At 39.8% G+C, this 18,929-nt stretch overlaps 3 protein-coding genes across 4 annotated transcripts in view; 2 read left to right on the top strand and 1 right to left on the bottom strand.

The window, feature by feature from the left end:
- The window catches only part of DEFB119 (defensin beta 119), a 12,327-nt gene extending 6,471 nt beyond the window's left edge, over positions 1-5,856 (top strand). The window contains exon 2 of the mRNA XM_006154708.2: positions 5,583-5,856. Within this exon, the coding sequence (XP_006154770.1) occupies positions 5,583-5,776 (194 nt within the window). The 3' untranslated portion in view covers positions 5,777-5,856. The remainder of the gene's footprint in view (positions 1-5,582) is intronic.
- Positions 5,857-7,517: 1,661 nt separating this feature from the next.
- LOC102501014 (beta-defensin 119-like) lies at positions 7,518-10,380 on the top strand. Its single transcript, XM_006154754.1, has 2 exons — positions 7,518-7,536; positions 10,107-10,380. Exons 1-2 carry the CDS (start codon positions 7,518-7,520, stop codon positions 10,298-10,300), a joined length of 213 nt encoding a protein of 70 aa, XP_006154816.1. The 3' UTR covers positions 10,301-10,380.
- Positions 10,381-15,949: 5,569 nt separating this feature from the next.
- DEFB118 (defensin beta 118) overlaps positions 15,950-18,929 on the bottom strand; it is an 11,816-nt gene continuing 8,836 nt past the window's right edge. For both annotated transcript variants that reach the window (XM_014590210.1, XM_006154706.1), the window contains exon 2: positions 15,950-16,679. In XM_014590210.1, the coding sequence (XP_014445696.1) occupies positions 16,369-16,679 (311 nt within the window). In that variant the 3' untranslated portion in view covers positions 15,950-16,368. The remainder of the gene's footprint in view (positions 16,680-18,929) is intronic.

Below are 18,929 nucleotides of genomic sequence, written 5' to 3'. Positions count from 1 at the left end.
AGAAAAAAAAATTTATAATAAAAAACAAAGTATAAAAAAAAAAAAAGGAGGGAGAAGAGGATAAAGACAGCAGTGAACAATAGAGAGGCAGGATGTTAATGAGAAATAGATATGGTTTATTACCTGTTGATGATGACATGTATAGTATTCTCAACTGAACCGGTCTGGAAAGTATTTCATGATGGGTGAAGTCTTTTTAATAAGCAAAATGAGAAATAGTGATTGACTGTTTAAAAAATTATAATAATAATTATTGGGAAAAGCATGGAAAAGATATTGAATGATAAAGTGGGGAGATTGATATCTCTGTATTGACTGACATGCATGGCATTCCCTTTTGAAAAAGCAATGGAAGTCAATGTAAAGTTATATGTAATCTAGTGTAATAGAAAGAAGATTATGATGATAATAAAAAAAAAGTATTAAGAAAATGGAGACATGAAACTTAAAAAAAAAAAAAAAAAGAAAAAAGTCTTAACTTGATTTTACTGTGAAGTTCCTTTCACAGGTTCTGGAGGTCAGGATATGAACATATTTAGGAGGCTATTATTGTGCCTACCATATCCTGCGTATATTCTAAGTATTTTCTTAAATGCTGTTTTAATTTAGCTTCGATTATGGAGTCTGATAATAAAACTAGCAAAGACATGGGCTTTGGAACTGACAGATCATAATGTAAACTCTGCCTCCTTACCTAGAAGTCTGTAAGCCATGGAAAAGGGAAATTGAATAATAAAGATATACCTTGTAAAAAAAAAAAAAAAAAGTACCCCTTTGGGATTACTGGCTCTGGCTTTATCTTTACCCTCATCATGAAAAGCCCATTGGGATCTGACAATTACTTTTGAAATGTCAATTTCAATTAGGATTCTTGTATTCCTATTAAATAAATAACTTTTTCTTTATAAGACTGATAGAAAAGTTGGTTCAAATTTGGGTTCTGCCATTTGGAATCTCTGAGTCTCCATTTCTTCATTTGTAAAGTGTAGATTGTGATGCCTTATCTCAGAGGGCTATTGGGGGATAGCATTTGCAAAGCCCTTATTAGTACAGTATGGCACATTTAACCATTCAGTATATTGTAATTAATTTTTACTACTTTGAAATTGAATGTCTTAATTTGGTAATGTATATCAGTCTCAGCCTCTTTTTTGTAAAATATGGAACATACTGTCTTAAAGTTTTGATTGTGCCTAAAGGAGTGTTTGCCCACATTCAACACAGGGCCCACAAATGGCACACTGTGAGTGTGTGGGGTGTGGGGGAGTTGATGATTGTCATTGTTAGAAATAGACATCGCACTGTCATCTTCATCACATGTGCCAAAGCCGTGTGGCAGAAAAGTGGCAAAGGCGGGCCAGCAGGTGGTATCTTGGTTAAGGCGCTGGAATCTCTCACATGGCCAACCATGGTGTGAGTCCCAGACCTGGTGGCTTGCTTTCTCACTTTCCTTCTCTCTGTGTGTCTGTCTTTCTCTGGTCAAATGAAAATAAATGAATGAATAAATTAAAAAAAAAAAAACTAAGTCAAAATGGAAAATAGTCTCAAGTGTAAAATAAATAATAAAACTTTAAACTTCTAAAAGAAAATGTAGAGATAAATTTCTTCATACTTAGGTCTTGGTAAAGAATTCTTCAATATGCAAAGCACAATCTACAAAAGAAAAAAATGGATAATTTGGACTTATTCAAAGCGTAAAACTTCCATTCTGTGAAAGACCTTACGAAGATTTAAAAGACAATTTAAATCAGGCCAGTTGCATATCACATAGTACCTGAACAAGAACTTATACATATACTATAGAAAGAACGTGAAACTCAACACCAAGAAACAATTTAATTAGACAGTGAAAAAAAAGTAAGAAAAAAACATCTTGGAACCAGCAGATGGTGTAATGGTTACGTGGCTGAACTCCCACTAGTTGGCTGGGGTTCAAGTGCCGGACCTGGCAGCTTAAAACTCACAATGGGTGCGTGTGCATGCATGCCCCCAATTCCGGGAGAATGGAGAAGGAATTGTGGTGTGGCCATCCCTCCTGGGGGGGGGGGGTTGATTTCTTGCTTTCTGTCTGTCTCTGTCTCTCCAGTGAGCACACATGCCCTATAGCAAAAGTCTCTCTCTAAAAAATAAAATATCTCTGAAAAGGGTATACAGATGGCAAATAAGCACATGAAAAGATGCTCAACATCATTATCCATTAGGAAAATGCAGATTAGGACCAGGATGAGATATCACTACATATCTATTAGAACAGCAGAAATGAAAAATAATGACAATACCAAATGCTGGCAAGCATGCAGGGAAACTGGATCTTTTATACACTGTCGGTGAGAATGTTAACAGCTACAATTGAGGGCCAACAAGAGGTGTGGTGGTCAAAGGTGCTGGACTCCCACGTGGCTGACTGGAGCTCAAATCCTAGGCCTGGGGCTTGTTTTCTCACTTTCCCTCTCTCTCTGTCTCTCTCTGGTGAATGCATGTGCCTTACAGCAAATTAAAAATAAATAAATAAAATTAAATAAATAACTCTTAAAAAAATAAAGGCAAAATCACTCTAAAAACTAGTCTGGCAGTTTCTCTATAAAAACTAAATAAGAGGCTGGCAGGTGGCATGGTGGTTTGGGTGCTGGACTCCCACATGGTTGACCATGGTTCAAGTACCAGACCTGGCAGCTTGCTTTCTCACTTTCTCTGTTTCTCTCTCTCTGGTGACTATGCATTCCCTGTAGCAAATTAAAGAATAATAAATAAATAAATAAAACCAAATAAATAATTCTTTAAAAAACAACTAAATAAGGGGCCATCAGATGGCATAGTGGTTACATAGCTGGACTCCCACATGGCTGACTATGATTTGAGTCCCAGACATGGTAAATAGTAAATAAAAAAGTAAGACCACTCTAAAAAGTAGCCTGGCAGTTTCTCTTAAAAAAGCTAAATAAGGGGCCAGCAGATGGCATAGCGATTACATTGCTGGAGTCCCACATGGCTGACCATAATTTGAATCTGGACCCAGTGGCTTGAAAATCACGTCAGCTGCATGAACATGTGTGCTCAAGATCCCAGGAGGGGAATGGAGGAGAAGGGATTCCAGCATGGCCATCCCCCTGGAGGGTGGTTTGTCACTTTCCCTTGCACTGTCTCTGTCTCTCTGTGTCTGGTTCTCTCTCTGGTGACCACACATACCTTGACACAAAAACCTCTTTTTTTTTTCTTTTTTTTTTGGAGAGTTTTTGCTATAGGGCACGTGTGCTCGCCAGACAGACAGAGAGAGAGGCAGAAAGTGAGAAATCACCCCCCAGGGGGGATGGCCACGCCGCAATCCCTTCTCCATTCTCCTCTTGGGATCTTGGGCACGCACGCACACGCGCCCAGCGTGAGTTTAAGCCATCAGGTTCGGGACTCGAACTGCGGTCGACTATGGGGGAGTCCGGTGACATAGCCATTATGCTAGCTGCTGGTCCCAAAAACCTCTTTTTTAAAAAGTTAGGTAAAAAAAGCTGGCCTCTTTGCCTAGTGGTTAAGGGAGCGAGATCCCATGTGGCCACTGTGGGGTTTGATCTGGGCCCCCAAAGGCTTAAAAAACATCCTGGGCACCTGTAGGAGTGTACTCCAAATTTCAACAGGATGGGGAAGTGGAGAAGGGAGTGACCACACTCTACTGGGGGTGCTTTCTCCCTCTCCCTCTCCTCTGTCTTCTTTCTCTCTCTGGTGAGCACACACCCTCTGGCAAATTAAAAGAAAAACAACTAAATCAATGCTGACTATACTATGCAGTGACATATTCTTGGGTATTATTTATTTATTTCAGGAAAATTAAAATTTACATCTACACAAAAACTGGCAAATGAATGTTTATAGCAGCTTCCTTTTAAAGAAAAAAACTACAAATAATCAAAATGTCCCTTAACAGATAAATGGATCAGTAAATTGTGTTACATCCAGACCATGAAATACTAAAGGAGATGGGGGTGGCTATCAGGTGGCATAGTGGTTTAGGTACTGAACTCCCACATAGCTGACTCTGGTTTCCAGTCTTGGATCTGGTGGCCTGAAAATCAAAACCTAAAAAAAAAAGGAACTATTGACATACACAGCCTGGATGGATCTGAAGTTCCAACGATTGCCTTTTTTCGTTCGAATTGAGATTTTCCTGATTCTTTGTAGAATAAATAATTTTTGACTGGTACCTGGACATTTTTGGCATTATGTTATGAGGGTGTGGATTGAATTTAAGTGGTTGATGCTAGCCTGTCTCCTCTGACACTGCTCTAGCAGAGAGATGGGGTGTTGCCTTGGTACTGCGGTGGGGGGGCTTGAAGTCCAGATTCTCCACTTGGCTTTCCTTGCATGGAGGTGGGGTGAGGGAGAGGAGAAGGGTAGAACGTTCCTCATTACTCAGGGTGGAGTGGGAGTTCCAGCTCCCAAGGATGCCTCCTCTGATCCTACCCTGAATAGGAGGACGGATGTTCTAGTCCCCATATGGCCTCCAGCGATACTGTGGGGGAAGTTTCCCTGTTACTGCTGTGTCGTGGTGAAAGTCTTGACTGTGAGGCCTCCTCTATCATGACCCCATCTTGGAGATCGGCCTGTCCTCTTCCCACTAGGTAGGGGTAGTCAGGGCTCCCCATGTGATTTCTATCGACACCGTGTGGTGGTGAGCCTCATTACTACCAGCAGTGATGAAGGACCTAGCTCCCTACTTGGCTTCTCTGCCACCACCCCGGGATGGTCCACCTCCGTTCAACTGGGAGAGAGTAGAAGTCTAGGTTTATCCACTCAGGTTATTTTATTTATTTATTTATTTATTTATTTATTTATTTATTTATTTTTGTGGATGTGTATGACTATAATTTGTTGTTGTTTTGTTGTTTTCCCTGTGTCATTTGAGCAAAGTGATCATTGTCTAAAATTGTCTGTCTTGGGGCTGGATGACGGTGTAACAGTGAAAGATGATGCTCTGTGAGGCAGACCTTACATGAGAAGGCTCTGGGCTGTCCACCAGAGTCCTGAGACCTCCTTGAGTACACCGGGCATGCGTGTGCCCATGATCTGAGCTGGCTGAAGCTGGGGGGAGGGGGGTGGATTGCAGTATCAAAATCTTGTTGGGAATCTCTCTGTGTCTCTATCTCTTAAAATAAATATATCAAACCTAAAACAATATAAAAGAAAATGTTTTGTCTTGCTATTCCATCTCTTTCTTCTGGCTAGAGAGGGCAGATTTTTCTCGGAACTCGGTATGTCTGCACCCATTGTGTTTCCAGATCGCTGGCTTCTCCAGTCTGGGATGCGTGAGCAAAAAGGAAGCCCAGGGAGTTGATGGCAGTGTCACTCCTCAGGTTCTGAGGGCTATGCCTGGTTTGCTTCCTTCTCTTCACCATTCAGGGTGCTCTTATGTTTGTTTTATATAATGCCCAGAGTTTTAACCTGTACTTAGCAAGATGAATCAAGAAAAGTACACTTACTTTATTTTCTGGAAGTGGAAGTTGCCATTAAATTTTAGGTTTTTACTATACTCCCTGACTTCTCAGATCTATGGCACAGCTAAGTGGAAATTTACTATTTGTATTTCTTTTTTGCAGGCAGACATCAAATCCTTCGCTGCATGGGCAACAGTGGAATCTGTAGAAACTCCTGCAAAAGGGATGAACAGCCCTACTTCAACTGCAGAAATTACCAATCATGCTGCCTCCAGTCCTACATGAGGATAAGCATTTCTGGCAGTGACGAAAATAGTGACTGGTCCTATAAGAACCAATGGCCCAAAATACCTTGAATGCTAGTGGTCACCATTCTCAAGCTCTCTGGGAAGCCAATCTTCCTGTCAATTCCTCTCAGTAAAACTCATGACTATGCCACACTTGTCTGTCTTTTAGTCACTGGAAATCACAATGAGAAATTGGTTTTTGCGTGTAAGATATCCGTTCCATTCTGGATGTACCCTCGAGAGAGGGAGCTTTCACAGCCCTCGCAAACTGGAATAGGGCTGGCAGGTGGTGTGGTGGTTGGGGCACTAGATTTCCACCGGGCCAACTACAGTTCAAATCCCAGACCTGACGGCTTGCTTTCTCACTTTCCATTTCTTTCTCTCTCTCTCTCATCAAATTAAAAAATAAATAATAACAAATTAAATTAAATAATAAATAATTCTTAAAAAAAAAAAAAAGAAACTTGACAACTCAGTGAAGATGGAGGTAGATAGTGGTGAAAAAAGCATTTGAATCCAGTGAGGGAAAGTTGAAGGGTTTAGACAGAGTCCTGGCTTGGTTTTTGCCATGTAGAGAATTCACAGGGGGAACAGAACCAGTGGGATGACTACATAGAGTGTTGGGTGGAGGTCTTGTTACTTAGTTCATGGAAGAACTTCTTAATGATCAAAGAGGTTGTAACATGGATAAACATTCTTATTAAATTTTCAAGTTTTAAGGTGGGGGGGTCTTTTCAGGTGTTTAGTGAAGAAGGAATTTGAATATTGGAGAATTGTTGCTAATTGTTGAGGTCCTTTAATTGTTAAAAATTTAGAAGCCTGTGCCCCAATTATAATCAACATCAGCTTTTTATCATAAAATTTCCATTTTACTTTTCAAGTCTTCTTATCAATATTTTATTCTTTCTTCCTTCATCTTTGGTTCTAAATTTTGTCAAAAGGAGAGTAGCTGCAGTTGCCCACTGTCTTTTTCTGACTCCTCAAATCATTACAGTTTGCTTTAGTGCTTAATTGTACTATCAAACTGGCTCTGGTCAAAGCTACCGGTGAATTTTCTTTCTGAAAGGGTCAGGATGATGCTCAACTTGTGTCTCCTTCTGTCTCTGGGTAGCATTTTCACCATAATTTCTTCTCTCTTCAAAAATCTTAACTTGCTTGACTTTTGACTTTTCCTCTTTTTTAAAAATTATTTTTTACTTTCAGTTAATCACTATACATCTTTATAGTGTGCAACATATTTTTTTCCCAGCATGAATATGGTGCATAGTTGTCAAGTCAAAGATATTACCATATATGTATTATCACCAATGGATAACTTTTCATTTTTGTGGCTACTAAATGTTTCATTTGCCTTTTTTCCTGTTCTCCTCCTCCCACCCACTATTTCCTCCCCACCCCCATAACCTACTCCCTTCTATACTGTCTCTAGTATCTATAGTTTGTCTCCTTGCAATTATACCTTCCAATCTTTCTGGGTCTTCCATAGAGTGCAGACAATCGGTGTGCAGTAGGTGGGGACATACAATGCCTGTCTCCCATAGCTTGTCTTGCTTTGCTTAGCATTAAATCTTACATATTTGCCCACTTTATATCAAATGTCAGGGTCTCATTGTTTTTTATGGCTGAGTAGTATTCCATAGCGTACATGTACCACATTTTTTCAATCCACTCTTCTGTTCTTAGACATTTGGGTTGATTCTATGTCCTGGCGATTGTGAAAAATGGTGTAGTAATCATGAATGTGCAAGTGTTTTTCCAAGTGTTTTCCTATCCTTTGGGTAGATACGTAAGAGTAGTATTACTGGGTAGTATGGCGGTTCTCTTTGTAGGTTTGTGAGGAACCTCCACATTGTTCTCTACAATCTTTGTTTTCCTCTTAACTTTTAAGCTACTCCTTTTCTATCACCTTGTGGGGTTCCAAAACCAGAAGTTTTTTGTCCGACTGCATTTCTCTAGGATCACTCTTCTCTGAGAACAAAAATCTCCACATTCCTAGGAAAAGGTCAATTGTTCTCTAGCCATTACAGCAAGGAAATACTTAAAGATGTTTTAGACATTTTTCACCAACCAATGACAACTTATGTGAATGAACGTCTGAAAGCAAATTATTAGTGACAACATTATGTGTTGAGGTGATTTCCCAATCAGCTCTGGGTTCATTTTAGTGTACACACTTCTAAGTTGTCATCAACCCATTCCCACATTTGTAACTAATACAACACCTTCCATATGCTTCTCCTTAATGCTATGGAGGAAGATCAATAGTTGTCTATTTAATGAGCCTATGTCAGTCCAGAATGGCTCTCCTGTAAAACACATTTCAGCATTTTGGTTTTAGACATTGAGTGATGGTTTTATCCTTTGACAATGATCGTTTCTCCTTCTTTAGTCCCATCATCTATCTCCCTCACAACAACAAAATTTATTATCTGAAGAATTATTGGTTCTGAATCTGTTTCAGAAACAATATTGGCCTAAGAACCCACTCTAACTCTCCCATTGAGAACAATTTTAAAACTTAGTTAAAATATGCAACAAAGGGCATGCTGGTGGCAGGGTGGTTAGGTGGCTGGATTCACATGAAAGACTGCATGGTTCGAGTCCCAGACCCAGTGGCTTGAAAAACACAGCAGGAGTGTGTGTGGATGTCCAAAATCCAGAAAGGAGAAATGGAAGAGAAGGGATTGTGGCATGACCATCTTCTATGGGGAGTTGCTTTCTTACTGTCTCTATCTCACTCTCTCTTTCTCTCTGGTGAGCACATGTGTCCCCTAACAAATTAAATAATAATAATAAAGCAACGAAACTTCTTAAGCATTCTTTTTATTTTTGGAGAGTTTTTTGTTTGTTTGTTTTTGTTTACTATAGGGTGCATGTGCTCACCAGAAAGTCAGAGAGAGATAGAGAGACAGAAAGCAAGAAATCATCCCCCAGGGGGATCGCTATGTTGCAATCCCTTCTCCTTCATTGTCCTCTCGGTATCTTGGGCATGCATGCACACACGCCCGGTGTGAGTTTAAGCCAGGTCTAGGACTCGAACCGTGGTCCACTACATGAGAGTCCAGCAACACAGCCATTATGCCATCTGCTGGTCCCAAGCATTCTTGACTTTGTGACCAAGTAAAGCCAAGAATATTAAGGCCACTGAAGCAGGTACTCTTCTGAAGGCAGAAACTGAGGTGGCCTTTGTCTTGAAGGCATTCGCTAAATCAGATAAACTTATGTTTCAATTTCTATGGCTCTGGAGGGTGGGGATGGGCAGGGGAGAGGAGACAGTGCTTAAGATCTGTAAAAATGTGAGTCTTGTAGGAGACTCGCACATAATTCTCAATCTGAAAGTTACATAATCTGTGTAAGGATAAATCAGAAGCAATATTTCTTCTTCAACAGCCTTTCAGTGACTTTTATTTCAAACTCAAAGTAAATAAGAGAAAAAAGGCAGACCTCATAGCTCACACCTGGGCAGCCACTTCCCTGCAGTGTGATATGACAGGGCTTCAGGGCCAAAGTTCATTAGGAAAGTGGGTGCATTTACGTATCTGAAAGGTACCTCCTGTTCTACAATGAAAGCTTTTAGTGCCCTAGTAGCTACACTCACAAATGCATTTATTTATTTATTTATTTATTTATTTATTTATTTATTTATTTTTGTGGATGTGTATGACTATAATTTGTTGTTGTTTTGTTGTTTTCCCTGTGTCATTTGAGCAAAGTGATCATTGTCTAAAATTGTCTGTCTTGGGGCTGGATGACGGTGTAACAGTGAAAGATGATGCTCTGTGAGGCAGACCTTACATGAGAAGGCTCTGGGCTGTCCACCAGAGTCCTGAGACCTCCTTGAGTACACCGGGCATGCGTGTGCCCATGATCTGAGCTGGCTGAAGCTGGGGGGAGGGGGGTGGATTGCAGTATCAAAATCTTGTTGGGAATCTCTCTGTGTCTCTATCTCTTAAAATAAATATATCAAACCTAAAACAATATAAAAGAAAATGTTTTGTCTTGCTATTCCATCTCTTTCTTCTGGCTAGAGAGGGCAGATTTTTCTCGGAACTCGGTATGTCTGCACCCATTGTGTTTCCAGATCGCTGGCTTCTCCAGTCTGGGATGCGTGAGCAAAAAGGAAGCCCAGGGAGTTGATGGCAGTGTCACTCCTCAGGTTCTGAGGGCTATGCCTGGTTTGCTTCCTTCTCTTCACCATTCAGGGTGCTCTTATGTTTGTTTTATATAATGCCCAGAGTTTTAACCTGTACTTAGCAAGATGAATCAAGAAAAGTACACTTACTTTATTTTCTGGAAGTGGAAGTTGCCATTAAATTTTAGGTTTTTACTATACTCCCTGACTTCTCAGATCTATGGCACAGCTAAGTGGAAATTTACTATTTGTATTTCTTTTTTGCAGGCAGACATCAAATCCTTCGCTGCATGGGCAACAGTGGAATCTGTAGAAACTCCTGCAAAAGGGATGAACAGCCCTACTTCAACTGCAGAAATTACCAATCATGCTGCCTCCAGTCCTACATGAGGATAAGCATTTCTGGCAGTGACGAAAATAGTGACTGGTCCTATAAGAACCAATGGCCCAAAATACCTTGAATGCTAGTGGTCACCATTCTCAAGCTCTCTGGGAAGCCAATCTTCCTGTCAATTCCTCTCAGTAAAACTCATGACTATGCCACACTTGTCTGTCTTTTAGTCACTGGAAATCACAATGAGAAATTGGTTTTTGCGTGTAAGATATCCGTTCCATTCTGGATGTACCCTCGAGAGAGGGAGCTTTCACAGCCCTCGCAAACTGGAATAGGGCTGGCAGGTGGTGTGGTGGTTGGGGCACTAGATTTCCACCGGGCCAACTACAGTTCAAATCCCAGACCTGACGGCTTGCTTTCTCACTTTCCATTTCTTTCTCTCTCTCTCTCTCTCTCTCTCATCAAATTAAAAAATAAATAATAACAAATTAAATTAAATAATAAATAATTCTTAAAAAAAAAAAAAAGAAACTTGACAACTCAGTGAAGATGGAGGTAGATAGTGGTGAAAAAAGCATTTGAATCCAGTGAGGGAAAGTTGAAGGGTTTAGACAGAGTCCTGGCTTGGTTTTTGCCATGTAGAGAATTCACAGGGGGAACAGAACCAGTGGGATGACTACATAGAGTGTTGGGTGGAGGTCTTGTTACTTAGTTCATGGAAGAACTTCTTAATGATCAAAGAGGTTGTAACATGGATAAACATTCTTATTAAATTTTCAAGTTTTAAGGTGGGGGGGTCTTTTCAGGTGTTTATTGAAGAAGGAATTTGAATATTGGAGAATTGTTGCTAATTGTTGAGGTCCTTTAATTGTTAAAAATTTAGAAGCCTGTGCCCCAATTATAATCAACATCAGCTTTTTATCATAAAATTTCCATTTTACTTTTCAAGTCTTCTTATCAATATTTTATTCTTTCTTCCTTCATCTTTGGTTCTAAATTTTGTCAAAAGGAGAGTAGCTGCAGTTGCCCACTGTCTTTTTCTGACTCCTCAAATCATTACAGTTTGCTTTAGTGCTTAATTGTACTATCAAACTGGCTCTGGTCAAAGCTACCGGTGAATTTTCTTTCTGAAAGGGTCAGGATGATGCTCAACTTGTGTCTCCTTCTGTCTCTGGGTAGCATTTTCACCATAATTTCTTCTCTCTTCAAAAATCTTAACTTGCTTGACTTTTGACTTTTCCTCTTTTTTAAAAATTATTTTTTACTTTCAGTTAATCACTATACATCTTTATAGTGTGCAACATATTTTTTTCCCAGCATGAATATGGTGCATAGTTGTCAAGTCAAAGATATTACCATATATGTATTATCACCAATGGATAACTTTTCATTTTTGTGGCTACTAAATGTTTCATTTGCCTTTTTTCCTGTTCTCCTCCTCCCACCCACTATTTCCTCCCCACCCCCATAACCTACTCCCTTCTATACTGTCTCTAGTATCTATAGTTTGTCTCCTTGCAATTATACCTTCCAATCTTTCTGGGTCTTCCATAGAGTGCAGACAATCGGTGTGCAGTAGGTGGGGACATACAATGCCTGTCTCCCATAGCTTGTCTTGCTTTGCTTAGCATTAAATCTTACATATTTGCCCACTTTATATCAAATGTCAGGGTCTCATTGTTTTTTATGGCTGAGTAGTATTCCATAGCGTACATGTACCACATTTTTTCAATCCACTCTTCTGTTCTTAGACATTTGGGTTGATTCTATGTCCTGGCGATTGTGAAAAATGGTGTAGTAATCATGAATGTGCAAGTGTTTTTCCAAGTGTTTTCCTATCCTTTGGGTAGATACGTAAGAGTAGTATTACTGGGTAGTATGGCGGTTCTCTTTGTAGGTTTGTGAGGAACCTCCACATTGTTCTCTACAATCTTTGTTTTCCTCTTAACTTTTAAGCTACTCCTTTTCTATCACCTTGTGGGGTTCCAAAACCAGAAGTTTTTTGTCCGACTGCATTTCTCTAGGATCACTCTTCTCTGAGAACAAAAATCTCCACATTCCTAGGAAAAGGTCAATTGTTCTCTAGCCATTACAGCAAGGAAATACTTAAAGATGTTTTAGACATTTTTCACCAACCAATGACAACTTATGTGAATGAACGTCTGAAAGCAAATTATTAGTGACAACATTATGTGTTGAGGTGATTTCCCAATCAGCTCTGGGTTCATTTTAGTGTACACACTTCTAAGTTGTCATCAACCCATTCCCACATTTGTAACTAATACAACACCTTCCATATGCTTCTCCTTAATGCTATGGAGGAAGATCAATAGTTGTCTATTTAATGAGCCTATGTCAGTCCAGAATGGCTCTCCTGTAAAACACATTTCAGCATTTTGGTTTTAGACATTGAGTGATGGTTTTATCCTTTGACAATGATCGTTTCTCCTTCTTTAGTCCCATCATCTATCTCCCTCACAACAACAAAATTTATTATCTGAAGAATTATTGGTTCTGAATCTGTTTCAGAAACAATATTGGCCTAAGAACCCACTCTAACTCTCCCATTGAGAACAATTTTAAAACTTAGTTAAAATATGCAACAAAGGGCATGCTGGTGGCAGGGTGGTTAGGTGGCTGGATTCACATGAAAGACTGCATGGTTCTGACAACTTGAAAACCATGCTAGGTGTCTGTGTGTGGATGTCCAAAATCCAGAAAGGAGAAATGGAAGAGAAGGGATTGTGGCATGACCATCTTCTATGGGGAGTTGCTTTCTTACTGTCTCTATCTCACTCTCTCTTTCTCTCTGGTGAGCACATGTGTCCCCTAACAAATTAAATAATAATAATAAAGCAACGAAACTTCTTAAGCATTCTTGCCCACTGTCTTTTTCTGACTCCTCAAATCATTACAGTTTGCTTTAGTGCTTAATTGTACTATCAAACTGGCTCTGGTCAAAGCTACCGGTGAATTTTCTTTCTGAAAGGGTCAGGATGATGCTCAACTTGTGTCTCCTTCTGTCTCTGGGTAGCATTTTCACCATAATTTCTTCTCTCTTCAAAAATCTTAACTTGCTTGACTTTTGACTTTTCCTCTTTTTTAAAAATTATTTTTTACTTTCAGTTAATCACTATACATCTTTATAGTGTGCAACATATTTTTTTCCCAGCATGAATATGGTGCATAGTTGTCAAGTCAAAGATATTACCATATATGTATTATCACCAATGGATAACTTTTCATTTTTGTGGCTACTAAATGTTTCATTTGCCTTTTTTCCTGTTCTCCTCCTCCCACCCACTATTTCCTCCCCACCCCCATAACCTACTCCCTTCTATACTGTCTCTAGTATCTATAGTTTGTCTCCTTGCAATTATACCTTCCAATCTTTCTGGGTCTTCCATAGAGTGCAGACAATCGGTGTGCAGTAGGTGGGGACATACAATGCCTGTCTCCCATAGCTTGTCTTGCTTTGCTTAGCATTAAATCTTACATATTTGCCCACTTTATATCAAATGTCAGGGTCTCATTGTTTTTTATGGCTGAGTAGTATTCCATAGCGTACATGTACCACATTTTTTCAATCCACTCTTCTGTTCTTAGACATTTGGGTTGATTCTATGTCCTGGCGATTGTGAAAAATGGTGTAGTAATCATGAATGTGCAAGTGTTTTTCCAAGTGTTTTCCTATCCTTTGGGTAGATACGTAAGAGTAGTATTACTGGGTAGTATGGCGGTTCTCTTTGTAGGTTTGTGAGGAACCTCCACATTGTTCTCTACAATCTTTGTTTTCCTCTTAACTTTTAAGCTACTCCTTTTCTATCACCTTGTGGGGTTCCAAAACCAGAAGTTTTTTGTCCGACTGCATTTCTCTAGGATCACTCTTCTCTGAGAACAAAAATCTCCACATTCCTAGGAAAAGGTCAATTGTTCTCTAGCCATTACAGCAAGGAAATACTTAAAGATGTTTTAGACATTTTTCACCAACCAATGACAACTTATGTGAATGAACGTCTGAAAGCAAATTATTAGTGACAACATTATGTGTTGAGGTGATTTCCCAATCAGCTCTGGGTTCATTTTAGTGTACACACTTCTAAGTTGTCATCAACCCATTCCCACATTTGTAACTAATACAACACCTTCCATATGCTTCTCCTTAATGCTATGGAGGAAGATCAATAGTTGTCTATTTAATGAGCCTATGTCAGTCCAGAATGGCTCTCCTGTAAAACACATTTCAGCATTTTGGTTTTAGACATTGAGTGATGGTTTTATCCTTTGACAATGATCGTTTCTCCTTCTTTAGTCCCATCATCTATCTCCCTCACAACAACAAAATTTATTATCTGAAGAATTATTGGTTCTGAATCTGTTTCAGAAACAATATTGGCCTAAGAACCCACTCTAACTCTCCCATTGAGAACAATTTTAAAACTTAGTTAAAATATGCAACAAAGGGCATGCTGGTGGCAGGGTGGTTAGGTGGCTGGATTCACATGAAAGACTGCATGGTTCGAGTCCCAGACCCAGTGGCTTGAAAAACACAGCAGGAGTGTGTGTGGATGTCCAAAATCCAGAAAGGAGAAATGGAAGAGAAGGGATTGTGGCATGACCATCTTCTATGGGGAGTTGCTTTCTTACTGTCTCTATCTCACTCTCTCTTTCTCTCTGGTGAGCACATGTGTCCCCTAACAAATTAAATAATAATAATAAAGCAACGAAACTTCTTAAGCATTCTTTTTATTTTTGGAGAGTTTTTTGTTTGTTTGTTTTTGTTTACTATAGGGTGCATGCGCTCACCAGAAAGTCAGAGAGAGATAGAGAGACAGAAAGCAAGAAATCATCCCCCAGGGGGATCGCTATGTTGCAATCCCTTCTCCTTCATTGTCCTCTCGGTATCTTGGGCATGCATGCACACACGCCCGGTGTGAGTTTAAGCCAGGTCTAGGACTCGAACCGTGGTCCACTACATGAGAGTCCAGCAACACAGCCATTATGCCATCTGCTGGTCCCAAGCATTCTTGACTTTGTGACCAAGTAAAGCCAAGAATATTAAGGCCACTGAAGCAGGTACTCTTCTGAAGGCAGAAACTGAGGTGGCCTTTGTCTTGAAGGCATTCGCTAAATCAGATAAACTTATGTTTCAATTTCTATGGCTCTGGAGGGTGGGGATGGGCAGGGGAGAGGAGACAGTGCTTAAGATCTGTAAAAATGTGAGTCTTGTAGGAGACTCGCACATAATTCTCAATCCTGAAAGTTACATAATCTGTGTAAGGATAAATCAGAAGCAATATTTCTTCTTCAACAGCCTTTCAGTGACTTTTATTTCAAACTCAAAGTAAATAAGAGAAAAAAGGCAGACCTCATAGCTCACACCTGGGCAGCCACTTCCCTGCAGTGTGATATGACAGGGCTTCAGGGCCAAAGTTCATTAGGAAAGTGGGTGCATTTACGTATCTGAAAGGTACCTCCTGTTCTACAATGAAAGCTTTTAGTGCCCTAGTAGCTACACTCACAAATGCAAAGATTTATTTATTTATTTATTTATTTATTTATTTATTTATTTATTTTTGTAGAGGGTTTTGCCCTAGGGCTTGTGCAGAAAGACAGAGATAGTGAAAGGAAAACTGAGAAATCACTCTCCAGGGGAGATGGCCACTCTGTAATCCCTTCTCCTCCACTCTCCTCCTGGGATCTTGGGCACACATACACATGCACCCAGCATAAATTTTAAGCCACCGAGTTTGGGACTTGAACAGCGGTCGGCCATATGGGAGTCCAGTGACAGAACTGCTATAGCATCTGCTGGTTCCAAAATTTAAAATTTTGATTTTGATGACATATGCTGTCATCAAGAGGCAGGATTAATACAGGGGTGACTCTGTTATCCCAAAACACCTATTGGGAAGGCCGAGAATACATGGAAAGTTTAGTGGTGGAATACTTAGTAAGTCATTAAGGCTGCGCGTGGGTCACCTGCAGAGAAGGAACTTTAGAAATAGGTTAAAACATTTCGAGAAGAGCTCTGAAGAATTTATCATTAGAAATAGTGAAAATTTTAGACCTTAGCTGTTTTTAACTAGAATTACATATTGGTGGAGGGTGAGGGTGGGTCATTGTGGTGTTGACAGCGCTTTATAGGACTTAGTCTACCGTTCTGAGGACCTTGGGTGAGTGACATCTGGGAAGTCATGTACTACGGTGGACCTCTGGGACAGAGATCTGAGTTCCCAGAGTTAGGTCAGTTTCTTCATCCTCTTCTTCCTCGGTGTTCACTTTAAATGAGGTTACATAGGGCTTAAGTGTTAGAATTATATCTATAACGCCTGTTGCAAGGTCGTACAGTGGTGTGGGAGATGTAGAAAGTTGCACTTTGACTCTATTGGGTGGTACACAGCAGACTCGATGGGTTTTGCACATTTTTTGTATTACTTCTCCATCTTTGCATTGTTTCCTGCAGGACCCCAAGTTGTTCCAGCATTTCTGTCCACCACCGTAGGCTGAATAATAAAAAGGAAGACCACTGATTTTAGGTTATGGATGCTATCAGTTTTAGTATCATGGGTCATAATTAGACTATGGCTAGAAGAGTCCCAGCTTAGGTCTGCTAAATGTTATGTTTCTAAAAATATCTGTTCCTGACCTCCTTACCCATTTTTAACTTTTCCGCAAGTGAGATGAATCTTACCATCAGTGAAAAGAAAATCATTAGTCATAAGGAATGGGGGCAGTAAAATGAAGCTACCTGGGCCTGTGTAAAGCTGAACATATAAAGAAAGTTCATCTGGGGACAATAGATGGCATAACAGTTCAAGACCCAGACCCTGCATCTTAAAACTCATACCAGGCACGTGTTTGCGCGTGGACAAAATCCCAAGAGGAGAATGGAGGAGAAGGGATTGTGATGTGGCCATTTCTCCTGGGGGGTGGTTTCTTGCTTTCTCTTTCTCTCTCTCTCTTTCACTGTCTTTCCAGAAAGGGCACGTGCCCTATAGTAAAAAACTCTAAAAAAAAAAAGTTCATCTGTCTTTGCTGATATTGAGGTAGAATATTTACATTGGTCATACCCCATGTAGTTAAATTTCTTTGCATACAGCCCATTGCAAAATATACATTCGAATGTGTATGGATTGAATGTTCATTACCCAAAATGCTTCTGGACTAGAAATGTTTTGGATTTCAGGTTTTTTCAGGTTTTTTAATATTTGAATATTCATAATATTCTTAGGTTTGGGATCCAAGTCTCTACATGAAATTCGTTTATGTTCATATATACCTTATTAACATAGCCTGAAGGTAATTTTCTTTTATTTTCTCTTTTTATTTGAGAGGTTTTTGCTATAGGGCATGTGTGCTAGCCAGAAAGACAAAGAGAGACAGAGAGACAGAAAGCAAGAAATCAACCCCTAGGGGGGATGGCCATGCTGCAATCCCTTCTCCTCCATTCTCCTCTCAGGATCTTGGTTACGCATGTACAAGTGCCCAGCGTGAGTTTAAGCCACGGGGTCCAGGACTCGAACCACAGTCAACTACATGTGAGTCCAGTGACATAGACATTACGCCAACTGCTGATTCCAGCCTAAGATAATTTTAAATAATATTTTTGTATTGCAGCATTTTGACTGTGACCTGTCACATGAGATTAGGTGTAGAATTTTCTACATGTTAACTCATGTCAGTGCTCAAAAACTGATAGATTTTAGAGCACTTAGAATTTGTACTTTAGGGGGCCAGCAGGTGGTGTGGTGGTTAAGGGCACTGAATTCCTGCATGGCCGATCGTGGTTTGAGTCCTGGACCTGGTGGTTTGCTTTCTCACTTTCCCTCTTTCTCTCTCTTTCTCGTTCTGTTCCTCTCTGGACAAATCAAAATAAATAAATAAATTTAAATAAAATAATTCTTTAAAAAATAATTTGTGTTTTAGGATTAGGGATGCTTGACCTGTATATAAAATGTATCTGTGTAGTTTAAAGACTAATAATAAAATGAATACCCAGGTATCTGCATCCTAATTAAGAAACAGAACACTTTTTGATCCTCAGAATTGTGTAGATATTTCTAGGTGATAGGCTTTATTTGCTTGGGTATTAGGTCAATGCTTCTTACACTTTAATGTGCATATGAGTCATGCGGAAGTCTTGTTAAAAGGAAGATTCTGATTCAGTTGGTAGGGCAGGACCCAAATTTCTGCTTCTCTAACAAATCTCTGGGTGATGCCTATACAGTTAGTCCATGGACGTACGTTTCTGAACAAAATGTTAGGCCATTAAAAAAAAAAAAAACCAATGACTTGATAAGTTCCATGTGCTCAATATCAGCCATTCTGTGTTTTCTAATAAACTGCAATAAAATTAGAATAAAAATCCCTTATATTGGGAAAGTAAATAACATGATAAAGAGAGTCTGGACAGTGGGAAATCAGTAATACAATGCCTTCTGAGGCTGACTCACACAGGAAGGTTCTGGCTGTGTGTCTGAAGACCTTCCGGAACATGCCAGATACATGCGTCCCCATGATCTCGAGCTGGCTAGAGTTGAAGGTGAATTGAAGCATGGGGATCCTGTTAGGGGTAACTACGCTCTCTTGCTCATGGAAAAAAGAAACTTATAAAAGTAAGATGATAAAGAATAAATCTTAGGGAAGTAACAGGTGGCAGAGTGGTTGGGGCGTTGGACTCCCATGTGGTTGACCACAGTTCGATTCCAGATCTGCCGGCTTGCTTTCTCACTTTCCCTTTTTTCTGTCTCTGT

This window comes from Tupaia chinensis, unplaced genomic scaffold (assembly GCF_000334495.1).
Source record: "Tupaia chinensis unplaced genomic scaffold, TupChi_1.0 Scaffold000418_1, whole genome shotgun sequence".
NCBI lineage: Eukaryota > Metazoa > Chordata > Mammalia > Scandentia > Tupaiidae > Tupaia > Tupaia belangeri.
The sequence above is the reverse complement of the archived record's forward strand: the minus strand, read 5'-3'. Positions and strand labels throughout refer to the sequence as shown.